Genomic DNA, 26570 nt, shown 5'->3' on the forward strand with positions numbered 1-26570 from the left:
TATGAAAGTGTGTGGTTTATATTACATGGCAGTATGCTTATCAACATTATACATACATGTATGCTTTATTTTGTATTATCTTACTAGTGGTAATCTCATTCCAACATTGTTGTCTTTGTATATATGATTCAAAAAACCATCCAAGTCCAGCATTTAAAATGAACCCCCACGAAGTCCCTGAAATGCTAATCGTCATACCTAATACAGTTTAACCCACTCATTTACACGTAAAACTTACCATATTGACCAGGTAAATCTAACTGCAGAAATTAAAATGATACACAGGTTTTTTTCTCAAAATCACTTCCCATGGACTTACTGATTATTCTTTTGCACCAACAGCTACACAAAATAATAGTCATTCGTCCGACACAGATGGTAGTACAAGTAGTCCTAATCAGAATGAAGACCAACTAAGAGCTTTCAATGAAGAAATTATGTGCCAACATAGTAAGTGTTATTGTGACAACTCCCACTTTATTATCAGTAGCAAGCCAACACGCTTCATGTAGAGATGCTTTATTTTTGGCTCTGTAGTTTTGATATTTTGCTTGTTACCTTGGTTTAATTATTTGCTTTGATTTGATTAATTTATATGCTTTAGATTCAATTCTTTGCTGTATATATATTTTTGTTGTTTGTCCCTGAGGAAGGGCAGTTTCTGGGGATATCAGTATGTACTTTTTTGAGCCAATGAAATTTTGAGAAAGTTGTATATATATTTGTGTGGACTTGACTTTCTAAAGATACATACAGACAGCGTAACATACACAGAACTTCAGTTAGCTAAAGGAACAAGGTTTAGTGTGTGCATGAATTAACAATGCGATTTGTCCTTATCAAGTTAGAAAATGGTAAATTTGGTCACTTTTGAATAAAAAAAAAAGTTAACTGTTAAAATCCACCAATTTTAGATAATTATCATCATGATGGGTAAAGTAATGGGGTTTGAGTTATATCAAAATATATTTTCAACAATGCATGTTTTCTGAAGCCTTTTTTTTCACCCATAACCGGCCGACAAAAAAATAAAAGCTATCCATGACCAGATGACTGACTGTCTTGACTATTTTCATTCCCTTCTGATTATTTAGGTAATCTAAGTCCAGATGAAAGTTTGAGAAGAGTGGTGTCATCTGAAGTATGGAACAGACTTCGCAAGTACTTCCCAGATTGTGCTGAGTTCTCTGAAGCTGATGAGATATGTGATGAATGCCAAGTAAGAGAAATAAACTAAATTTAAAATAGCAACCAGTGTCAGGTAGACATTGAATTGTGCCTGTCATTTTAAGTATGTGTCAGTCCTTAAAGGGTTCCCACGGTCCTTGAAAGTCCTTGAATTTGAAAACACCTCTTCAAGTCCTGGAAATTTGCACAAGGTCCTTGAAAGTCCTTGAAAATTGGAATTTTCCCTAAATTGAAAAGTCCTTGAATAATTTTAAAGGCTTCAAGGTGAGGGAACCCTGTCCTTAATTTAACCTTGTAAACAATAACCAGGCTTCAGCAGCCTGCTATTTGCAATTCAGTTCAAATGTGTGGCTGCAGACTTAAGTCTAATTTGAATTGAAAGTTATAACCGGTATCAAATATGACATATTAAAAGTATTTGTCAAAGATACTAATTTTGCCTGTTCCATGTGCAATCTCCCTGTGTGAAGGGTGGAGTAGTTAATAGCTAATGTGCGGACAATAAACAACCAACAGCATTCCTTTTATCGATGATATAATATATGCTGAAACAGTTATTGTTAATGACTTTTCGTGTTTTTCCACATAAGCATAAACATAAACAAAGATATGGTATAAAACACATTTTACAGAGTAGGCAAAGTGCTTAAGGTTATACAGGATTTTGAACTCTTGTGTAGGCAAATTGGCTGCACGTAGCCACCTAAAATATTTTGTTTTTCAAAAAATAAACATGGCAGGCCTAAAAATCATACTTCATCTTAAAGTTGACACTCTAATGATTATTATTGTAATACTTTTAACGTCATAGCTCATACACAAATGTACTTTGTAAGTGTTTCAATTTGTGTTCAATTTCATGAGCATGAGGTTTTTTGGGAAAGAGGCCAGGAAAATATGGGGAGAGGGTCCGATTTCATTGCGATTTCGCATATGTGTTATACAAACAAACCAATGAAATAATGTACCTATTTATTCTTTCGATAGGTCCTCCTGATTTAAAACAGTAAGCTTACATGTTCACAGAATGTCAATGAAAATGATGGGGTAAATGTCGTCTTTTTTGTTACAACAATATTAATTTAGTGTGCCAATATATTGACACAATTATTCCCTACATTATTTCTTTGAAGTATCAGCTAACACATGCATATCAAAATTTTATGAATCAGCTACGGGAAACATTAAAAATAATTTATTTCATCTCAGCATATCAGGCCAAATGGTCCAAAATGGAGTTCTGAGATATCCACACATTTAGTTTCAAGTACTCACATTTTCTGCTATTTCACAGTATCAATTCACAATCCCATAATATTCCAGGTGCAGTGCTCCTGTATTACTACTGATAAACCTTACTGCATGGGAAGTATCAATTGATTTTCACAAAACTTGCAGAAATTGACAAATTTCTACCAAAACTTCCACACTATCTATTATCATGTTCAAACCATGTGCTAACTTGTTTACAATGCTAGTTAGTGTTGCCAGGGCCAAGGTGATAGTACTTATTTTATTGATTTTGTCTAGTATAGTGCTGGTTGAATACTCATGCTCCACTGTGCATATGCTTCAGTGATTTTAGCAATCAAATGAAAATGATAGGGTTGCCAGTTCATGCACTGGAATAATAATCACTATAGGGGGGCACATCACTAAATAAATGTCCCATTGAAATACATGTGAAAATACAATAAAGTAACTAGGTGCATAATAATTATGAGTCCGGGGGAGGGTAGAATGGGGGAGGGGGGAGCAGTTTTTGGCAAACATTTACAGTGCATCTTTATAAGGCTTAGGAAACACTACAGAAACATTCAAATCTGCATCATAATATCTAGGCCATTTAAAGTTTCCACATTGGCAAAGTTAGGCTGGCGAGAGCAGGGCCAGGGAGGATGACAGGAAATGTTGGCATACCTTTTAAATCTAACCCACGGGCCCCCCATGTATATTTGGGATTCCCCTTCCAAAGAAAAATGATAGCCCTCACACCTTCTCTTTCTTCCATGAGTTACACCAAATGCGGAAGGATTTAGTGTAGTGTCCCCTTAAAACAAGAACTGTCTTTAAAAAAGAATTAGTGCTGTGGGATATCTAGAGCAAATATTGATACACAAAAATAATTTAAAAAATACTTTGTTGATACAATTTTTTCAATTTACATCTCTGAGATGTTTAATATATACATATACTTCATAAATAAAAATTAAAAAACAAAAGACAAGTTGAATGGAATTTTCACCCTCCGTAACCTTAAAGAGAAAACACAAGACAGGAAAAAGAGCTACACAGTGGGATGAGGCGGGTTGTACGAAGGCTCTTGAAGGTTGAGATATTTTCTTCAGTAAAAATTTTTTTAAACTGTTTTTGCAGTACATTTGGAAGTTGTATCACTAACATTGAGCCCTCTTTGTTGTTTCCCTCTAACACTGATAAAAAGGATGCATTTCAAATGTTGAAAATATATTTTTGCTGTAAGCTTTGTTATCGTCCACATGTACAAAAGTAAAGGAAACCTCAGCTTTTCAGAATTTTTTGTAGTATTTCAGCTTTTTATGTTGATGCCTACCTTGTAGAGATTTCAGTGACTACAAGTCTAGTTTGTTTTTTTGCTCAGATGGCCAACATGGAAGAAGACCAGATGAATAGTTTATTACGTAACATTGCTGGTGAATACAAGTCATCATTGCCACACTTGTTTGCTGACAGACAAAGACCAACAATAGATAAAAAGGTGAGAATTAATGTTAAGCATTTTAAATCAAATAATTTTTTTCTTTATCAAGTTTTGAAACACCTGGATTATTATTATAGATTATTGCACTATAGTCCATTTGGCTTCCTGGAAAGACTGATGTCAGGGCATGTTCCAGTGCGTGTAGCATTAAATTGCGCATGTTGACTCAAAGAACTTGCATGTTTATATGCGTGATTTAAGGCGGTACATCTGTACACATGTGAGGTAACTCCGACAAATGTATTACAACAGGTTTGTTTTATTACAGGCTCAGGATCTTCTCAAAATCAAAGAAATGACCAAGTATAGAATGTGATTTTCTTTCCTTTACTGTTGATGAGGGATAACTAGTACTGTTATGACCTTAGTTTAGTGTAGGTATATGTGACATGTCATGTCAAAAGGAGACACATTTGGGCAGGTTATCAATTCTGAGGTTTTTACATATCTTAAATACAGAGATATTTTGCTCCACAATGCTGTTTTCCCCAATGAAATGGGACGTTCCTAAGCGAAGATATTGAGTTCGTAAGTTATGGTATTATAAAATTGGAAATTGAGATATCGGCCTTTAAAAATATTATTGACAATGTTTGAGAGTGAAAAATGTCTCAAAAAATACAAGACGCCAGTTATATTCCGGTCTGAAACTAGCACACATTATTTTTAACATTAATAACATCACAAATTCGCAACAAACCCAAATTGTGAAAAAATCACCCGGTCAGATTTTTGGCTAGTTCTCCATTTACGATCCTGCCCAAAAGTGTCTCCTTTTGACATGACACGTCACATATAATATATTCCAAAATATTTCGAACTTGCACCAAACAGATATAGGGTAATAAGGGTTTTGAATTGTGAAGTGCTCATATGCTGTTGTTACCTCAAGTATGTTGACAGACCAGGGGTCCATTTCACTAAACATTACGGAGCTTCATAAGTCTCGAAATCATTCGTAATTTACAACGAGTCGTAAATGCCATTTCACTAAATTTACTTACGAAGGGTACCATTCGTAAGTAATAGGGATTTTACTACATGGAACCTTCGTAAAGTTATGTCTAGTATTGGGTATTTGTAACTTTACGAACAGTTACAAAGGGTTAAAAGTTTAGTGAAGTGGACCCTGTTCCTTATCTGTGTAACCCTGCAATCACATCGTCTATTAACTTGTGTGTTATTGTTTTGCATCTTTTTCATCAACTCCAGGATGTGACAGAAATTTATGTAGTAAACCGAACGTTTGTGGATGAGTGGCGAGACTTTGTCAAGCAACCGCTGCGTCATCCTCCTCCATCGGCCATCAATAATAGCATCCTAGTGTGTTCTCATAATAAGTTTATGTTTGAACCAGGACAGAGTGATGAATTCAGCTCGCAAATGTAAGTGTAAGCAGTTAAGGGCTGGGGTATGAACGTTTGGACAGTATTTATTGTGGGACATTAGAGTACATCAGACATATCGAATTGCATTCTGAATACTGAAGAATGTCCTTCTGATATCAAATAATTTTGATTTTTTGAAATTAGCAATGTAATACACATTTTATGGCAAATCATTAAAAATTGATATTTTGATATTTAACAGTACTTGAAGTAAACTTTATAAATCTGATGATTTATACTTAAAGTGTATGTAGGTGGGATGAAAAGCCGATGATCAATTAAAAATTTTGACCTTTTCAGATTGAAGATATGGATTTTTTTCCCAAAACACCAAAAAAAAAATAGGTCTTTTGGGAAAAAAAATCCATATCTTCAATATAAAAGGTCAAAATTTTCAATTGATCGTCGGCTTTTCCTCCCAGCTACATACACTTTAAGAATATATCATTAGATTTATAAAATTTATTTCAAGGACTATTATATAAAAAATTTTAAAATATCAAATTTTAATAATTTGTCATAAAATTTGTATTATATCGTGAATTTCAAAAATGAAAATTATTTGATATCAGAAAGACATGCTTCAGTATTCAGAATGCAATTCGATCGTCTGAGGTGCTCTTATGTCCCACAAAAAATACTGTCGAAATGCCATAAACGCTCATTCTAGATCCCTTAAGTTGAGATAATAAATCATCAATAATACAAAAAATATCTTTAGACAATAGTTTTTATTGGCATACTCATCTACTTCGTTGATAAGCCCACCAGCAACTGCCTAGAGTGTTTTTGCCCGATGCAGTCAGGGGTGCAAGACTTCTCTTTTACACCTGCACATCTATGCAGCGTTGTGAAACGCACACATAGGTACAACAGCACAAATGTGACCTGCTCCTACAAAACCAGACATAAGTCACTAATTTTGAAAATTGAGTTTTTGATGTCATCATTTAGTATAGGTCTTCAGCTTTAATTTGATACCAAAATTATGTTTCTGGGACATGTAGTCCTTTTTCTACAGTCTTCTAATGGGAAGGGGGGAAGCGACACAAAGAAATGGCAAATGCAAGAAAAATGGTGTTATAGTTGTAAAATGGCATGTTAAGGACTTGGTTTGGCTCAGAAAATGCTAAATTTGGGTCTTTTAGACGTAAAGGAATATTTTGTTTTCAATGGTAGGTTAAAGTAAGCATGTTAAGGAATCAAAAAATAATAAAAAATGAATATTGAAATCTGCAAGGTTTTTCACCCCTTTCCCAACTTTGACTCAGTATCTCGAAATGGCTGAGTGCTACTTTTGGTGGGTTTCGTCAGAGCGGGTCACAAATACGCACAATTTGAAGCTGCAGATAGTGAAATTTGGTCTGACGTCTCAGACTGCATTTTGGAAAAGGCATTGTAGGTTTTTATCTTGCTAGGATAGCTTGAGCAAAGTTGAGTTGCCTTTTAAAGGTAGACACATCAGCCCTTAATCTTTCTTACCTGTTGTCAGTCTGACGTGTGTGTGAACACTCACGATCGATTTGAAGCCGCAAACAGTGAAATTTACTCGGACGTCAATGACTGACTCCATGGGGGGAGGATTTAGCTGCCTTTCAACGGTAGACTCTTCAGCCGTATATGCCGCATGCCTGTTGTCTGTCTGAAGCCTTTAATGCTCCAAATTTAAGGGTATTTGGGTCTGTAAAAAATAACAAGGAAACTTGGAACCTAATGGGATGTCCAAATCTCTGATTCACTTTTATCGTAAGTTCCACTGAATATTTTAATGAAACAAAACCCATAGCTTTATCACTCTTTTTAGACTGTTTTGTAGTATGAGATACATGCCAGTATGAATCATGCAGTGCAGTGTGCTTGTTTGTAGATTATAATGACAAATTCAATATCACCTAGCTATGTGTGAGGGTTTCTAGACAAAACTTCAATATATTTTAAGGGTTGATACTAATTACTGTCTGTTTTTCAATCCTGTAGGTTGGTGTACATCTGGCCCAATGAGTGGGAGTCATTAGTGAAACACTTTGGATCAGACACGGTAGTGAAGTTTACAAGGCTAACCCAAGATACCAAATCAGTAGCAGCATTCATCTCAGATCCAGGTAAGCCCAATGAGTGGGAGTCATTAGTGAAACACTTTGGATCAGACACAGTAGTGAAGTTTACAAGGCTAACCCAAGATACCAAATCAGTAGCAGCATTCATCTCAGATCCAGGTAAGCCCAATGAGTGGGAGTCATTAGTGAAACACTTTGGATCAGACACAGTAGTGAAGTTTACAAGGCTAACCCAAGATACCAAATCAGTAGCAGCATTCATCTCAGATCCAGGTAAGCCCAATGAGTGGGAGTCATTAGTGAAACACTTTGGATCAGACACAGTAGTGAAGTTTACAAGGCTAACCCAAGATACCAAATCAGTAGCAGCATTCATCTCAGATCCAGGTAAGCCCAATGAGTGGGAGTCATTAGTGAAACACTTTGGATCAGACACGGTAGTGAAGTTTACAAGGCTAACCCAAGATACCAAATCAGTAGCAGCATTCATCTCAGATCCAGGTAAATAGTAATTTTTAAAACAAAACTCATTATTATTTAATGAAAGAGCAATTCAGGGCAGTGGAATGTTGCAGAGTTCATGGATAGATGGAATTAAAGCATGGACAGGATAAAATTGGTGCTGTCCCATATATGTAGCGAGGGATAGGGATAGATAGATGGTGAGCTCTTTTAAGGGTCATGACAGCTGCTGCGGGGTCCACCTAACGAGAGAGAATTGATATTATAGAGGCAAGTTACAAATATACAGCCAAACATAAGGAAATTGGAAAAAAAGTTGAAGGAAGTCTCCAGCAATCACAACATTATACCTTATATGTAAGAAAAATAATTATCAAGCATGAATCACATGGTTTAACAAACTCATAGTGACCATAAAAACAAATAAAAACATCCATCTCTCAACACGCGATATTCAAAATTCCCGGGCGCCTGAAATTGTCGAGTGCAATAACATCCCAGTAATAAAATGAAGGCTGATGACAATTGAGCACAAATAACCATTACGTCATTGCACTTACACAATTTCGGCGTGGGAATTTTGAATAACGCGTGTTGAGAGCCGCCTGTTTTTGATTGTTTTTATGGTCAAATATGAGTTTGTTTTAAATAAAACCATGTGATTCGTGCTTGATAATTATTTTGCTAACATACAAGGTATAATATTATGATTGCCGGAGACCCCTTTAAGATTGTCAGGAGAAGTTAGCAATTTGCAGTATAGTTCACACCAGCAATTTGAGGTCAAGCATCAAATTCAAGTGAATGCAGATGGAATAAATTTTATAGAGAGTACACAGACAGAAAATAAAAACCCAAACAATCACATTTTATTTTTGTTACCAGAGCCTTGTCCAGAGTGCATCTCAGCAAGATATTCCCAAGAAGAGAAGAATCGATTTGAGTACAGTGGAGCACGCATCTATATACGCAAGATGACGGCGGATCTGCTTGGTGGTAACTCATCTCAGGATGAGGACAAAGGCACATGTAGTGAGGGAAGTGTCAAAGAGGAAGATCCGGATTTCAGTGGACAGGTTAGTTGTTAGGACATATGACTATATGCTAGCTATCTGATAAGATTGGCACTATATTGCACTGCATAGCCACAGAAGTGGGGTGGGGATGATGCATGATTGACTAACCAAGTCACATCACATTGTGTGATTCGGTCTGACCCCATTCTTTTTATGCGAAAAACAGGAAGTGAACGCTGGCAAGTCCCTTGAAAAATATTGGTAATAGGCAAAATAGTGCATTCTGGGATTCTGGAATTCTGGGATAGAAAAGGGACACCCAGAGTCTGTGGAAAACGATTTTGTTTACTTGTACTGCCTAGATATCATTGATTTCAATCCTACTCTGTAGACTGGATAAAATTAGAACTTCAAAGTGTATCCTTATTTAGATGATGTGAAATAGCCTCAGAAGTGAAGTGGTTCAGCATTAATGGTCCCTTCCAGTTGAAATCCATATGCCACTCATGGAACACATGACCTTATTCTCTCACACAAAGAGTGCATATTTCAAATTGAATTCATCATGTCTGCCATTGATATAAGGGTGTATGAATTTCAACTGGAATAGCTGAATGTTGATGCCTTGTGTGTTCTCTACCATAAATTTTGTGTTGTTGTTATTTTCCACAGCCCAATGGGATCAAGAGACCCAAGCTCTCATTGAGTCCTGCAAAGTCAACGGGTAGGAGGAGTTCCCGTCATCGTAGGGTCAGAGGAGAGAAGGAGGTCATTGTGTCATCAACAAATACACTCAAAGAACTCAAAGTCAAGGTTAGTGTGAAATTTGTATCCCAGTGTTTGATTCAGTTGGTGATGTAGATGCATATTTTGCTGCTTGCAGTATCAAATCACACATGCTAATGTATTAAATCCTGCAACACATATACCCTCACGTACAAGAGTGATTTGTCAGCCTGCTTGGGCTACAACAGCGCACTGATGGCAACACCAAACTTGAGGTGATACGAAGTGTAGTTGCTGTAAGAACCAGGAAAAAACAAGGACATACATTAAAACTTTGCCATCCAATCGTGGACATACGTGGAATTGTTTCAAGACTAGATATAATGGATAATATATTGCATTTGAAAGCATGTTTTAAATTGTAACTGCTGTCATACAGTAAAAAACAGTCAGGAGATGATAACAACTAAATGCAACTTGACACAACATCTACAAGTTAGTTGTGTAACATCCATGGTTTACCTAGTAACAAACCGTCTGCATTTGTATATAGTACTGAACATAGTCCCATTTTGGGGGTGATTACATTATATACATATTCATGTGTATCATTGGAACCTTCAAATTTATGTTCGTAACTTACATAAAATACCACAGAATTGGTCAAATGGGGAAAGTGATCTTGTATATTTATAAATTAACATACGAGAAGTAATGTATGCTATTTCTAGAGTGCTTACAGGAGAGGGTAACATCACCCCATTGGCCAGTGTTGGCATAGAACTAGAATGTCCCTTAGTAATAATGTGTACTTTTATCCGCAGGTAATGCACGCTTTCTCAGTGGCGCCGTTTGATCAGACGTTACTACTAAATGGCCGAGTGGTGACTGGAGAGAGTAATGATGCCACGTTAGCTAGTCTAGGCGTAGAACCTGAATGTATCTTGGTAATAATGTATACTTTTATCCGCAGGTAATGCACGCTTTCTCTGTGGCACCATTTGATCAGACCTTACTACTAAATGGGCGAGTGGTGACTGGAGAGAGTAATGATGCCACGTTAGCTAGTCTAGGCGTAGAACCTGAATGTATCTTGGTAATAATGTATACTTTTATCCGCAGGTAATGCACGCTTTCTCTGTGGCACCATTTGATCAGACCTTACTACTAAATGGGCGAGTGGTGACTGGAGAGAGTAATGATGCCACGTTAGCTAGTCTAGGCGTAGAACCTGAATGTATCTTGGTAATAATGTATACTTTTATCCGCAGGTAATGCACGCTTTCTCTGTGGCACCATATCAGACCTTACTACTAAATGGGCGAGTGGTGACTGGAGAGAGTAATGATGCCACGTTAGCTAGTCTAGGCGTAGAACCTGAATGTATCTTGGTAATAATGTATACTTTTATCCGCAGGTAATGCACGCTTTCTCTGTGGCGCCATTTGATCAGACCTTACTACTAAATGGGCGAGTGGTGACTGGAGAGAGTAATGATGCCACGTTAGCTAGTCTTGGCATAGAACCTGAATGTATTATTACACTCAAAGTTGACGCACCTCAGATGGAAGATCCTCTAGTTATGGATGAGATATATAGGGGTAAGTGTATTCACAGTATTGAAGTAGCCTTAGATTATTACAACTTTGTCTTACTTGAGTTAATGTGCTATTTCAGTTGAAATCCACATATCTTCCTATGGAAGACATGACCTTAATCTTGCACACAGGGGATGTAGATTTCAAATGGAGTCACCCATTCAGGTAATCTCATTTGAAATGCACACTCCCTGTGTGGAAGAATAAGGTCATGTCTTCCATAGGGGATGTATGGATTTCAACTGGAATAGCCCGTTGTTTATGACTACTTTGTATAACTTGAGTAAATGTGAAGTTCATGGCAGTGTTCACAGGCCAGATTGAACATCTCTCTTGCTATATAGTGTTGAAGTGAATTTTTCCTCAGTGTAAGAAACGCTGCACAAAAAGAAAGTCAACACTTGTTGAAGTAAGAATTCCAAATTGTCCCAATTTTAACAGTTTTGTGACAATTGGTACGGTTTCAAAAGTTGCCAATTCAATCAGATCACAGAGTGTAGAATTGCTTAACCTGAGATGTTTGACTTGACTGTCAATGTGTGTCATCGATCAATAAGAAACTGTATTGACTGATCCAAAGCGTATCTTTCTGCAAAGTAATATAAGTTACAACTTTTCTAATTGATTTAATTTTCAAAATTTTGGGTAAAATATAGTGAAGGGTTTGTTGTACCTTCCACACTACAAGTTTGTTTGCCTCCAGAGCAGATTCTTGGACCCGTTTATACACTTTAGTGGAGGGAGGCAATAGATAGGCCTTGCCTAAGGGAACAACACAGTGTCACTCATCATGAGGACCAACCTGTACCACTACAAAATCATGCCTTATTACAGAAGCATATTATGTAGTGCAACATAACACAGACAAGTGTTTAGATTTATGTCATCATTAATTTTATTGAAAAGAAGAAGAAAATGTGGAAGGACAAAGAAGGCAGTACTAATGTCATTAAAATTGTTAACATTTTTAAAAACTATGTCAAAAATTAACAATTTTGTCTTGTATTTGAAAGAATATGATTTAAATAAGTTTTGTTTAAGGTCTTAAGACAAGAATAGAATAAAACATTTTTGTGCACTGACAATTTACTATGTTTCTTTTACAGCATCGGCAGTTCCAGAAGAAGGTTTTAAAGGTAAGTGCTTTGCCGCTTCGTCCAGCAGACTGGTTTTTCTACCAATGTGTCAAAATATCTTAATATACACAAACATCAGCAATGTAAATAAACAGCTTCATCAGTCTGTTTGCTCATTTTTATTAGTAAACAGTTGGCTGCAGTATCCCTACATTAACATTTAGTAGCATTCTTGCGTTCAAAATGCATGTGTAGCCCTTTTCAGCTTCGTACTTGCATGTGATGCAGAATCAAAAGTTAACATACCTAAACCCATTGCAAATGCTACTTTTGTTGCCAAAGTTTCTGGTTGTCACTGGTCACTGCAGGTCATCCTTGATCAGTCTCATAGAGCATGTAATGGTACACTGACTTGAGTAGATTTTTAAGGGATCCAAAATGAGCGTTTATTGCGTTTCGACAGTATTTTTGTGGGACATGAGAGCACCTCAGACCTATCGAATTGCATTCTGAATCTGAAGCATGTCTTTCTGATATCAAATAATTTTCATTTTTTTAAATCACAATATAATACAAATTTTATGACAAATTATAAAAATTTGATATTTTTCAAATTTTGATATATAACAGTCCTCGAAGTAAATTATATAAATCTAATGATATATTCTTAAAGTGTATGTAGCAGGGAGGAAAAGCCGACGGTCAAATGAAAATTTTGACCTTTCATATTGAAGATATGGATTTTTTCCCAAAAAGACCTAATTTTTTTTGGTGTTTTGGGAAAAAAATCCATATCTTCAACACGAAAGGTCAACATTTTCAATTGATCGTCGGCTTTTCATCCCACCTACATACACTTAAAGTATAAATCATCAGATTTATAAAGTTTACTTCAAGTACTGTTAAATATCAAAAATATCAATTTTAATGATTTGCCATAAAATGTGTATTAAATTGCGAATTTCAAAAATCAAAATTATTTGATATCAGAAGGACATTCTTCAGATTCAGAATGCAATTCGATATGTCTGATGTGCTCTAATGTCCCAAAATAAATACTGTCCAAACGCTCATACCCCAGCCCTTAATGCAACTTTTGAATCTACATCTTTTTGCATTCAAAAAGTCATGGTGCTAAAAAATTTGAGCTATCCACACAAAATGAGGTATCAAAATTTAAAGAATTAAACTGGGTTTCTTTTTACTGGGTTTCTTTTTAGTATTTCAATTTTAAAACTTGATGCATAGACTTTTGAGTCGTAATGGAGGGGTAATTACTTTACGTGATATAGTTGTAGCATGATTGCAACAATAACACTTATGTTTTTTCTTTCTGTCTTTTTAATTTTCCAGGAACGGGACTACTAAATCATTAGCAACACTACCATACATATCAAGATGATGCAACTTTTTGTTTTCTTCATTTTTAAACAGAAAGAAATCAAGCTTTGTATAAAAGAAGAAAAAACTTGTGTAAACTTGCCTTAATTTGTATACAAAAACATCCCTGGATTTACATGTAAGAATATTTTTGTAGAAGCATACATGTATCATATCGTATTCAATTTGCAACCACTTCTGGTCGTGGTAATGAACTACAAAGTATGATTTTTCATTGTATAGAGGTAAACGATGTGATGTCACATGTCTGTCATCTTGTCGGTACAGGCCTTTTTGGGTGCCATCAGCAGTTTGATCCTTCACACACAAGTGCAAAACACGGCACCAATGCAAAATAAATATTATGTGCTGTGCTGCGCTCTACTACAAGCATGTTCACGCAAATTGATTTGTACCCACAAGATGGCAAAAGGAGGAATAATCTTTGTATGCTGTTCTTGTGTGACTTACTAGTAGTTCACATTTTGATGAACATGGATTTGATGGTATTTGCAATGTCATCAAGAAAACAAAGTAAATAAGGTAATTTGATGATTCAGAGCAGTGAATTGTGGGTAATATCAAGGTGGGATAAAATGATGGGAACTTGCAATGTGTGTTATGGCGGTGAACTTTGCATTCGGTAAAAGACGCTTTGTTCTTTCACATTGTTTGGTCTTGGTTGTCTTATCACTTGCATATAACAAACAAAGTATATGGTGAGAGACTGTGGTTCGAATTGCCAAAGCTGTAAATAGCAAAATATATTGCAGGAATTATCAATGAGCTGGAGGAGATTGTGTTATTTATCCCACCTCTGATATCTCAATATTTACCACTTTGTTTCTGAATTGTCAATAATGCTTATTGTCAACCAAAATCGATTTGATTTTTTAAAAACAATTTGTAAGCTACAGACTACTATGGGATTCAATCCCAAAAGAGCAAAAACTATATCAAAAAGTTTGCATTGTAAAGCTCATTATATGTGACATGTCTTCAATTTTCAATTAGAAGTTTTTTTACATTATTTTCTTGCAGTTTACAAATGCTACATTTTGATGCAAACCCCATCAAAATCAGACATCTGGTTACTGAGTTATGAACAATTTATCAATGAAAACAATAGAAAACAAAAGAATTTGAACACTGTATTTGCCAATATCTCAAAATCCATATTAGCGACATCCAACTCATTCCCCTTAATCGTGTCACATATCACAACCACTAATATGCTAGGGATGTAGGGATATCAGAAATACTCGGCAAGTTAAAATTTGGACTGGATCGATCAGATCATGTCACATAAGCCGATATTTGTGCTATAAACAGTGATGCAATGACATGGTATACTTCCTTGATTTAGTCATGCCTTCAAATCAAGTTTGTTTTGATTGAGTGACATTTAGCTCATTTTCCTCATGTCATCCTGGCATTTGGTGTTTGTTGCCAAAGTAGGCACTGGCATACCACAAGCAGCAACTGAATCACTTACAGTTTTTCAACCTGACTTGGGAGAATGTCATTGCTTTTGATATTGGGAGACAATCAGTGGTTATATGTAATATGCACTTGCTCCTAACATTATGGGCTGATCCATTTGGAAGCCACACCTCCCTGAAATAGAACCTCACGGAGCAAGATTTAAGGCCAAATTGTAGAGATGCTACTTTTTTGCTATTTGCTGCAATTCCACTGTTTTTGCACGGCCAGTCATTCAAACATTATCAAGCATCTCTAGTGTAATTAATCTTGCACAGGCTCCTGATAGCACTTATCATATTGTACATAAATAATGAATAGGCACACATTAAGTGTCGGAAACCTTTAAAAAATTGGAACAATCCGGTTGAAAAATGGTTTTAAAAGAAGGTAAGAATAGATGGAACTGGTTATGGATGGTGGAAAGAGATAGCAGTGGAGATTTTGTTTCCTAGTATGTGAGGAAGCTTTACTGACCAAAGCGGACTTTGTTTTGTACTTGGTGTGTGATACACAAAAATCAAGGCATTGGTTGTAAAACCATGCAAAAAACTATGCACAATTTTCTCACGTCTAAAATTGAGTATAATCCAACTGGATTTCATAATTTCAACATTTTCAACTGGAATTTGATGGCATGTAATCCTCCACAGGGGGTGTGGATTTTCAGTGGAATAACCCGGTTTGTCTTATAATGGCTGTAGCAAGTGTGGTATAACCTTATCAACTCTTTGTATAAAACTCAAGCAATTTTGTGTGAATAGATATTTAGTTGTATTTTTGTTAGCTTTTGTATAGAAACTGTATATAGTAGTATAATTTTTTTAAATATTTTTTGTGAATTTTTTAGTTAAGCATTTTGCAAGCAAAAACACAAGTATATATGTGACATGATCAAGTGGAATGAGTCGCATGTCGGCCCTGGTCGAAAATGAGTTTTATACATGTTTTAAAAGAGGACATTTAGCGCTTTCAGAAACTAAAAACCCCGTGTTGATACGACTTTTCTTTGTGAAGTTACATCAATTTATCAATCGCTGAAAACAATATAAAACAAAAGAATTTTACCACTTTCTTTGCCAATATCTCAAAATCAATATTAGCGACATCCGACTCATTCCCCTTTATCGTGTCACATATGTGTAGCTTGATCAAAATAATACATGTCATATTTGAGTTCTGGTTATGTGTGGCTAAGCAGCAAGGTTTTGCCACAGAATAGATTACTGTACTGAATGAGTGTCTACCACATATATAATTCTAGTGGATTACAGTAAAGAGGACATGCAATTTTGTCAATGTAAAGCTTGTATTACACCTAATTTAGTCTGTATGTTTTGAAGTCTTAACTTCCTGCCTACATCCAGTGCAAAGCCACATACGAATCATGAAATACAAAAAATCTACATTTTTGGTAACTTTTGTACAAGAATTTACATAAAATTGAATTTTATGAATTCGCAAACAATTGATTTGGGATTAACTCGTAAAACTGCTCAATAATCAGAGATTTTAATTTTTTTAAATATTTTTGACGACAATGGACTGGATTTTAAGATGCTTTACACAGACAAAGCTATGGGTGATTAGAGGCATGTACCTTTAAAACTTAATTTCAAAAACTTGCTGGTTGACATGAAAATTATTACATGTTATTGGCTCGAGTTACAAACAAAGTCCAACAATTATATTACTTGTAAAAATTGTTACTTGCCAGATAGACAAGTATTTTTTTTTACATTTTAGCCTGCATGTTACCAAAGTAACTATTCTGTTATTCAGATTTCCTTTTACAAATTAAGCGTACTGCTAGCCGTCCACGTCCAGCGCGTATTATTTTGCCCAATGTCCAATGCACACAATTGATGTCGCGCGCGTATACGCGATTGTTAACGCTGAAAAGGAACCTTGGAAGAAGTTATAGCCACAAGACTGAATCCTTCATCATCTAACATGTGCTATATTTGTAGTGACGAATGAAAAACTTAACTTTTGTATGGTGTCGGACTAATGAAAATATTCCTGTGCAGCTTTGGTTGTGCACCTAAGCGTATCTTTCTATCAGCACCTGTGTTGTACCACCTGTTGTGACAGGATGCCTGTGTCCTAACTGCCCCTTTATGACAGGATATTCTAAAATATGTGTTCAAAAACAAACATAGTCAAAAGGTTAATTTGGTCACAACTGCGCAGCTTGGACACAACTGCACAATCTCCATTGTCCAAAAGTCCAACACTTTGTTAACACATAAGGTTCTCAGTTGTCAACCCAGAATGTTGGTGAATGAGTGGGTCGGACTAAACAGCCACTGAGTGTAAAAATATCCGTCTTCCCTTTTTTGACGGTCAAGTTGGAAAATCAAATCTCATTTACTTTGTACACAACTCAAATCAACAGCTTGAAGTGTATTTGTATCATAGTAGCATATATGACCTAAGAAGCAAAAAGAGAACAAAAATGCGTAAGATATTTTTGACATATATATTAAACCATTCAAATCCATATGATTTTCATATTTAAAACATACATTTTGGCCATCTTATCAGGGATAACATTTCATGATGGGAACAAAATCCTGTTCTGAGTTTTGTTTTGGAAAGTTACAGTAAAGGTTCAACAAACAACTTTTGATGAAGGCCACGAAATTTCAGACAGAAAATGTCAGAAGTCATGGAATTCTTTCAAAATGAGAATCCCACTTGTATAAATAAGTGTAAAGAAGTTTGTACATAAATGGAAGTATTGGAGGCCAATTTTATATACTGTAAAAGTGGAAATTTTTGGCTTCATTTATTTTTGCGTTTCACACTAGCCGCTGCTGCGAAAATAACAACGCACAAATATATTCCTTTTGTATATAGGTCAATGTAAGGAAACTTAGAATCGCAAATTTAAAAACAACAGATACAGTTCATATTTGTCAAAGCGTGAAAAATGAATTGTGCGAAAATTTCCACTTTAGCAGTATGTTGTGTCAGTCTGGAATTTGTGATTATGTTTTTGAAAAGTTGTGGAATTTATTTGGAAGAGTTGAGATGTAAAATGCAATATATATGTCACCCTGCTATGATAACTTTTCACCGGAATCGACTTTTTGCATAAATCATATCTGCACCTGCTGTAATAATGCCTAAGTCATTGACCAATCATAAAGGAGATTTTGGGGTGAGTTAGGCAACTTTTACATGTTATAAATGGTGAGTTAGGCATTTTAACATAAGAATTTTTGCCTGACTTGGCTGTTTGTCTGAAGATTTTGCTCTTGATTTTTGCCTAAGTCACAGGACAAAGTCACTGAAAGTCATGTGCATTTAGTTGTGTTATCCTGATCGTGTCTGATGATTCTTTTAAATTTATCTCATTTGTTCTTGTCCAAAGATTGGTTAATAAATTTGTTTATATGTATGCTTGAACCATTTTGTGTACTTTTTCTCAAAACTACAAAAAAAAAGTTAGGCAATTATCGTAGCAGGGTGACGATATGCAAAGACTGCCTTGTGTATTTTTGTATTAATATTGTTATTTTATGCAATGAGGTACTTTGTGATGACTATGCAGGGGGCACTATAATTGAATACCGAATTAAAAAGACCAAAAATGCTGTACTGCGCTGGTCAGCAACCAATCACTCTGTGTATTTGCCCTGACGTCAGAAGCAAACTAGTCTTTTTGATTCAGTCTTCAAATTATAATTAGTATTAAGTATGGTATTGAATGCTTGTGGTCATTATAAAAAATATAAAATAACACTATCAATAACAATATTGGTAACAAGAAACAAAGGGCAGCAATGCTGTGTTGCACCTGAACTTGTCATTTGGGCTATTCCAGTTGAAATCCATACACCCCCCTATGGGAGACATGACCTTAATCTTCCACACAGGGAGTGTGAATTTCAAATGGGGATCATGTTTTCCATAGGAGTTGTATGGATTTCAACTGGAATAGCCCATTGAATGTGTGGACTGGGTACCTTGTTGATTTCACATTTGAATTTTTCTTTTTGGACAACAATACAGGCTGTATCAAAATGTTTGGTACCCATCGTTTTTGGTGTTTATTGACAAGCCTGCTTCTTCAATATGCAACATTGGATCCTCTTGAAATGCCCAGGATTTATAGTTTTATGACCTTTCATAACATTTATCTATAAATAAGGCAGCTTCTATGTTGTATTTTATTGTGGTAGTCTTGTTCATAATAACTGGAAACTGATGGGTACCAATCATTTTGATACACCCTGTATACGAGTAGTTGATGAAATGCTGTTCTATAAGAATGCAAGAATCTCAAAATTTTGTTGATATTGTACCCATATTGCTTGGTGTGGTCACATGTGTGTGTAAATGTGTAAATAGATGTTACATAACATACATATCAGACAGTATACTAACCACTTTCAGTTGTAAGTAAACCTTAGTTGTAGCAAAGAGTAGCATTTTCTGTAGGGTCAAGGATCAATTCCAAATTTATTTGCGACTTTTAAGCCACATTTTTATGTTGATATTCATCATGAAGTCTATAAGGTAATAAGGTGAAAGCTTTTTTGTTTTTTTGTAAAAAATGTTCCACGTGACATTTTGTACTATACTGTAACTGGAAAAGCATGCTGTAAGGCCAACAACAACAACAACAACAAAATTGTTTGCTTGTCCTTGCTGTAAGGCCAACAACAACAACAACATTGTTTGCTTGTCCTTGTCCTACCAATAGAAACGGTATGACTGGAAAACTTTTTATATTGAATTCTGTCAGGAAATTCATTTGACGCAAAGAAGCTCTAAGGAAGTTATTTTCTGTGTCTCAAAATATAAATAATGAAGTTCATATACTTCACTGTTGTATACCAGTATAAGGCATGGTCCCATCTCTTCAATTTGCTATAGACCTTAATGTATTTGAATTGTGCATTGAGAAAGGACTTAAACAAAGTGTTGTTGACAAGAATTGAAGCATCCATGCCTCTTGTCATCATCGAGTTGTAGACATTTTTGGTCAGTTTTGGAAAGGAAAAAAACTTTCATCGATAGACCTGTGTATCAAATGTAATCTACGGTCAAGCAAACAATCATCTGTTTCGGTGTAATTTCATGCAATCATTTTCATGAATTTGGATTATCCGCCAGTGAACTGTTACACGTAATCCGATTATCACTATGTCAACTGGATCATGCTTTTGACTTGCACTACGATCGAAATGATCGCAACACAAAGTCTATTACCGATTCCAAAAGGTGTGTGATCCAGTTACCAAGGAGTTATGTGACCACTTCGCTGGCAGATTGGAATGATGTTTAAGTTGATGCAAATAGAAATGATAGTATATTTTGGGAGCTGGTCATACACAATACCTGTACCTAAAGTTTGGTGCATTTTCTGATGACCTTCCATTACGAATGGTCACATTTATTTAATAAGGAACCCAATCAAATGGCCGATGAAAAACTATGAACAAAGATGTTTCATTCGGGAGGGAGGGGGGTAAAACTGTTGGTTATGTTTCTTTTAGGGATTCAATCATGTTTCACCGTTGTTCATCACTGTTTAACAATGATGCGTCTCTGCGTCGTCGGCATGGTTTACTTCACAAAGGAAGTTACATACCTTAGTTACCGTCGTTACAGAGTGAAATAAACCACGCAGACACGCCGGACGCGAGTTATTAAATGGTGATGAACAACGGTGAAACATGATTGAATCCCTTTCAACAACGAAAACAAGCTAAAGATCGTCTAATTCACATGATTATTTCATTACAACTGTCCATTAGTATGATAGATGATATCTCTGTTGATATTGTAATAAAACTAAATAAAGCAGCAATGTTTAACTGCTCCCTCAAAATAAGTCAACAGAGCGTGTTTATGCATGCAAAGATGCAAAGTTCTGGGCATGGCGAATTGTACTTGCTCACACGTACGCGTTAACTTGCGTTATACCCTCAGGAAAAGTGTAGATTCATCACCGATTAACAACGCTTGGCTCCTGTACAAAGGTATAGGAAGAGTTGTTGAAAAAGAGATCACCTGTAAAATCATGTTTGCATGTAATTAAGGTTCATTCTTTATGGTCACGGGCAAGAACCAATAAAATTACAGGAAAAATTACCATTGTTTAAGAATGCCTCTTACACGTAAGGATGAAACTCAAGTAATTTATTTTCATGAATTTGTATCTAGTCGAACACGTACCCGAGATCTTTATGTTAAATGTTGAATCAATTTTTTTAAAGTTCCCAATCCTATGATTTACAGTGATAGGGTTAAGCAGAACACCAGGGTTTTTACAAAGTAGGGTTTTGTCGGTCACACCTTTTTGTTTTAGCAAACGATTCTGAAAATCATCCAAATCTGTAAAATAAATTGCATTTATTTTCCAGTCAAATAAATCTACTTTTTGCCCCAAATAGCTGATTGTACATGCATACAGCAGTTTTTGTCAAACTTATCTCCTGTTGGCAAAAAACACCTGATTATTACATACATACAGCATATTTTAAAAAAAATCCCACAGGCACGTTAGAACAGGGATTTTTTCTGTTGCCTAAAGATTTAATTATTGTAAATTTTGGGGGAGTTTTTCCATAAAGACTCTGTAGCTTCATGCAATTGAGGAGCTTCATATTAATCAACATTGCTGTTTTCTTACTTTTTGCCAATTTTATCATGTGAAACAAATGCCTTTATACGACAATTGCATTGACTTGTCCTTTACTTTTAAGCTATTATTAATTTACTTACAGCCGGCACAATAAACAAGAGCCGTTCATGTATCCTATTCCTATAAAAGAGACAAATAGTTAAATTATGATAAGGTTATTACTGGAAGCAGGTACCCTCTGTGAGTGCCATTCGCCTTTTTATTGTATAGCTAAAGTGAAAGTCGTTCTTTGAAAATTAAGGTGACCATAATGACTACAAGGGCGTTTGCTTCAATTTGAGATATCAGTGATGGCAAATAATGTTATGAAACTATAAAAGCGATGGAATGTACAAACTCAAAAGTTGTAATTTTCACTTTCCGTCAATGTTTACCGTAACAAGCCCTATTGTCTGTGGCACTCGCCATGATTAGGTTATTGTCATGTCCACTCATGACATGCATGTATATTAATTAACCGATAGGGTTGTAAGTTTGCAACTTTGGAATTTGTATCTTCCATTGGTTTTAGTTTCATAACCTGGTTATTTCTGCATCATTTGCCTCTTATCCTTTTGGTCATAATAGCTACCTTGATTGTCGTAATTGACCCTCGCTTTGGATATAAGGTCATAATCCATGAACTACCTTATTTATTGTGTTGACTGCATGTATATGTTAATTTATATTTTTATTCCTTGGCAGTGGTCAGTGATAGTTTCTTTAAGGATGTTGCGGCCCAACACCCTATATCAAAATGTTGCCACCAGTTTCAAGAAGCTTGTTAATATTATTTTTAGGTTTACATGATCTGTCTTTAAAATTTATTTTTTGTTTCTTTTATTCAATAATTTAAAAACATGTTAAAGTTTTCAATGAGCTGTTCTGGTTGATATCACTACTAGAGTTCCTCTATGTATTCATATCGTATATGGCGTACTTGTAGTATTATTTTGTAGTTGGTATAACTTTGGCCTTTTACATAAGATGGAATATTTTCCTATTTCTAATAAAATTTACCAAACAAACTATTTGAAGTGAAAGAAATTTTATTATGTGTTAATTTTTGTTATAAAAAATATAGCTAGGGTAATGCACCCCCCCCCCCCATGCCAATCCGAAAAAGAAAGTCTGCTTTTTTCTGAATCGGACTATAATTTGAAGGAAAAATTGATAAAATTTCCACTTTTTAACCCCTGGCGCGGCACCACAAATCCTGGCTACAAGTCTGAATAGGACAACGATTTGGACAAATTTACATTGGAACTAAGGCCTAAAAATTGTTTGTAACATAAAAAAAAATTAGGGTAGGTAGGTTGGGATTTCTTTTTTTTTTATTTTTAAAGCTGTAAATTGCGTTTGATAAAGGCCTTTGAACATTTTTCTTTTTCTCTTTTTATTTAAATTTAATTAGTTATTTTTATTTATTTTTTTGCAAATTTTAGGGTCAGTCTCCAATCCAACAATTTTTTCTTTTTAGGCCCAAGTTGAACTTCACATTTGTTGATTGAAAGATCCTGTAATAGCCCAGTTACGATGTATACGGTTTTCAAATGTCGTGCAGTTTTTGTGCACTTGCTCCAAAAAGAGTTAATGGCCCCAAAAGTATTCCTCTCTGATCAAGAATTCAGGAAAAGTATAGAGGTTCTTCTTCATTTATCTGATTTGTACATGTATGATTCTCTATATGGGAACAAGCCAAAAATTGGATGTCCAAGATACAAAAGTGCCTTTGTTAGGAGGCTGACCCTTCTCCCTCCTTGAAATGTAAGAAAGTGTAATGTTTAAAATTCCAACCCGAACGATCAACTTTGACTTTTCAACTTTTTGACCCCTCCCCCCTAACAAAAGGACTTTTGTTTCCTTTGCCAAAAAAGGTCAATGGTTGCATTTTGGGTTTCAGGGGTCAAAGCCTAAAAGCATGCTCTGATTTTAATCAAAATGGTATCAAAGTTTCAAAAGCGAATTCAAATTGCGAATAGTTTGCACCATCTATGACGTATTGTTACATCTACATCCAGGTAACATTGCCAAATAGGTCAGGGTCAATACTTTTTCAATGGGTATTTTGTTCAAATATGCAAACAAAGTGACACAATATTATGCAAATTGATGAAAATGACCTCTAAATGGGTGCTAAAGGGGTAGTTCATGATTTTAGCCAACCTCTTTTTAGGGTATGGTTCATTAGGTTTCAGACATTGAATATGGGAGTTGGATACTGTTATTTCAGGCTGTCGATAGCCCAAAAATACAACTTGTATGATATCTCTGACAAATGACCGAAGCTGTAGTCAGTTTCTGATGATATAAACAGCGAAGTGCCACTATGCACTTTCCTTGTATAAAATGATCTCAACTTAAGTTCACAAACACTTGTTGGGGGGGCCTGGTGCAAAATGGGGGGGCTTAAAAGATTTGACCCTCCTGAAAAATTGAACACAAATTTTCCTGGGAAAATTGAGTTTTTTTCTATGGGATTGATCCATAATTTTCATGTGAAAAGGGGGGGGGCTGAAATTTTGAGATCTGAAAAGGGTGGGCTAATTTTTTTGCATTTATGGGGGATGAAACTAAATCACAGAAGTTTCCCTTTCAGGGGGAAGGAAGGGTCACACTAGGTGGTAAATTTTAGACATTATTTTGTATCGTACCATTAAAGGTAATGATAAGTGCATAAAAGAACACATACTTTCTGAAAGAAATTCAGAAAGGAATCCAACTAGCACAGGGGGTGTCACTGGACCAATCTGATTGGGGGGGGGGTATACAGCATATTTTACAGACGGAAATATATTTTGCTTACAAAATTTTTGAATTGTAGACCCCAATTTTTTTTGCCAGGACGACGTCCGTGAAACTAAAAATGGGGGGATGAAAATTTTTCCTCAGCATTTTTTTAACATTATTTTTTTTCATTAGTAACTTGTATTACAACAAACAACAGACCATGTTGGTAAAAATCGCACACATTTAATTTGTATGACTCTTGTAATTTGCCGACAACCCTATGGTTTTGCCGACAAAAGTCACTTTTTGCGGACAAAATTAAGAAGGGGGGGACTTCCGAGGGTCTCACCCCATACCCCCCTCTAGCGACAGTCCTGCTTATTTCATGCACAAAGCCTTTGTATCGAGGTATGTAATAAGAATTCCAAATTTCTTATTTCTTGACCCAAGGCCTAAGAGCAAAATTGTACAATTGGTTTGTAGGAAGTGGCCTTTATTTTCTTGCTCTTTTTCTTCATTCTGTTTCTTTCTAGATTTCTCTCTTCATGCAGGCCAGCATGCTTATCTTGGCTTAAGCATTTTACTTGGTCCCATCATGATACAAGCATGTGTCCACCCGGACCGACTGGTTAAACAAACTACTAATAGGCCTACCAATTTAAATGACCACAGTCCTCCCCTTTAGGCCTATGTAATGAAATTATTAGTTTCCCTTCAAAACTTTAATTATTTTCATAAAAAAGTCAATTATCTAAAAATTGAGATGGAAATAATCACAATTGAAACTCTCAAAATGTCTGACATCACCTGCTGATCATAATCAGCAGTTTTTCTTAGTTGTAGGGGTAGAGGATGTGGTAAATAATGAAAATTTAAGGATTAGCCTACCTCATTATGTTTCTGGTGATTACAAAAATTGCAAATTTCTTTTCATTTTAATAAAAACAAATTCAAATCTTTTCTCAATCTGTTGCAAAATGTCTGTAGCCTAATGATGATCTAAGCATTAATGCCTGTTTTGAGATGGTCGCACAATACCCGTATGGTAGGTAATCGCCATGTAAATGAAAGTTTTGACAATATAAATGAAATTTTCCAAAATAATGAATAATGAAATCATGACCTCATATTTCACTGAAAAAAATGTGATGGGAAACTAATAATTTCATTTCTTTAGCCTTTATTGGAAGATCACAGACTGTGTCCACGTGCAATATTCTTGGTCTGCACCATTCCTTTTTAAAGGAATTTTTATTAGCTGATGGCCATTGCATTGCAGACGACAAAATATAAAATTTTCACGACGAAACGAGAGACATTTTCGGTTTATAAATAAAGAAGGTAAACTTTGAAACACATTTTACTGTTCATTTTAGTTAAAGCAATAACTAATTGATATGTCTTTTTAACATGAAAGTGCAAACTGCAGTGCAAAGACCGGGGCAAAGACTCGTTTATTCGATGTTTTTGTTAAGCTTAACAATAACTAACATGACAGTTATGCATGCATGCAATGCATGATAAGCTTCCACATTCATGCATTTTGTCCATGCATGCATGCTTCATAAGTTCATAGCTTTGACATTGACCTAGCTCAGTCATTGACAATAACATGATAATGAGCTGCCACACATCAGCAAATGATCTTTTTCTTGGATTGTACACCTCCAAATACTCCCTACAGAACTGGAGGTGTGCTTGACATTGAGGTATTCACTCGGTCGGGCATCCGGGAACATTGTCCCCTTCGTCCCCTTTGCACAAGCGCGCGCATAGCAACCAGCTCGAGAAAGGGGAACTGCACATGCGCTGCACATGCGTACACTGGTTTTACAAGGCTATTTCCCCTTTGTGACGTCAGCCCGACCAAGAGAATGTACCGTCAATCCGTCATTCCGTCAATCATGTCAATGAGTAGACTAAAGTCTTATTCAGACTTCATTTGACAGCTTTATAGGGATCTATATATCAAATTAAGTATTTCTTGGCCAAACTGGAACGACATGAACATGTGCGTTGCGTCCATGTAGTGTACTAAGACAAGTGTCATGAGCGTGTACGCAGTGTAAGGCGTGTACTTCTTCTGT

General features: G+C 35.7%; 1 protein-coding gene across 1 annotated transcript in view; it reads left to right on the top strand.

The window, feature by feature from the left end:
* Positions 1-21665, top strand: part of LOC140140602 (uncharacterized) — an 84390-nt gene extending 62725 nt beyond the window's left edge. The window contains 10 exon segments of the mRNA XM_072162359.1: positions 343-450; positions 1095-1219; positions 3809-3925; positions 5141-5313; positions 7294-7874; positions 8721-8911; positions 9524-9664; positions 10995-11178; positions 12282-12311; positions 13605-21665. Of these exon segments, the coding sequence (XP_072018460.1) occupies positions 343-450; positions 1095-1219; positions 3809-3925; positions 5141-5313; positions 7294-7874; positions 8721-8911; positions 9524-9664; positions 10995-11178; positions 12282-12311; positions 13605-13627 (1673 nt within the window). The 3' untranslated portion in view covers positions 13628-21665.
* The last annotated feature ends 4905 nt before the right edge of the window (positions 21666-26570 follow it).

This window comes from Amphiura filiformis, chromosome 19, assembly GCF_039555335.1.
Source record: "Amphiura filiformis chromosome 19, Afil_fr2py, whole genome shotgun sequence".
Classification (NCBI taxonomy): Eukaryota; Metazoa; Echinodermata; class Ophiuroidea; order Amphilepidida; family Amphiuridae; genus Amphiura; species Amphiura filiformis.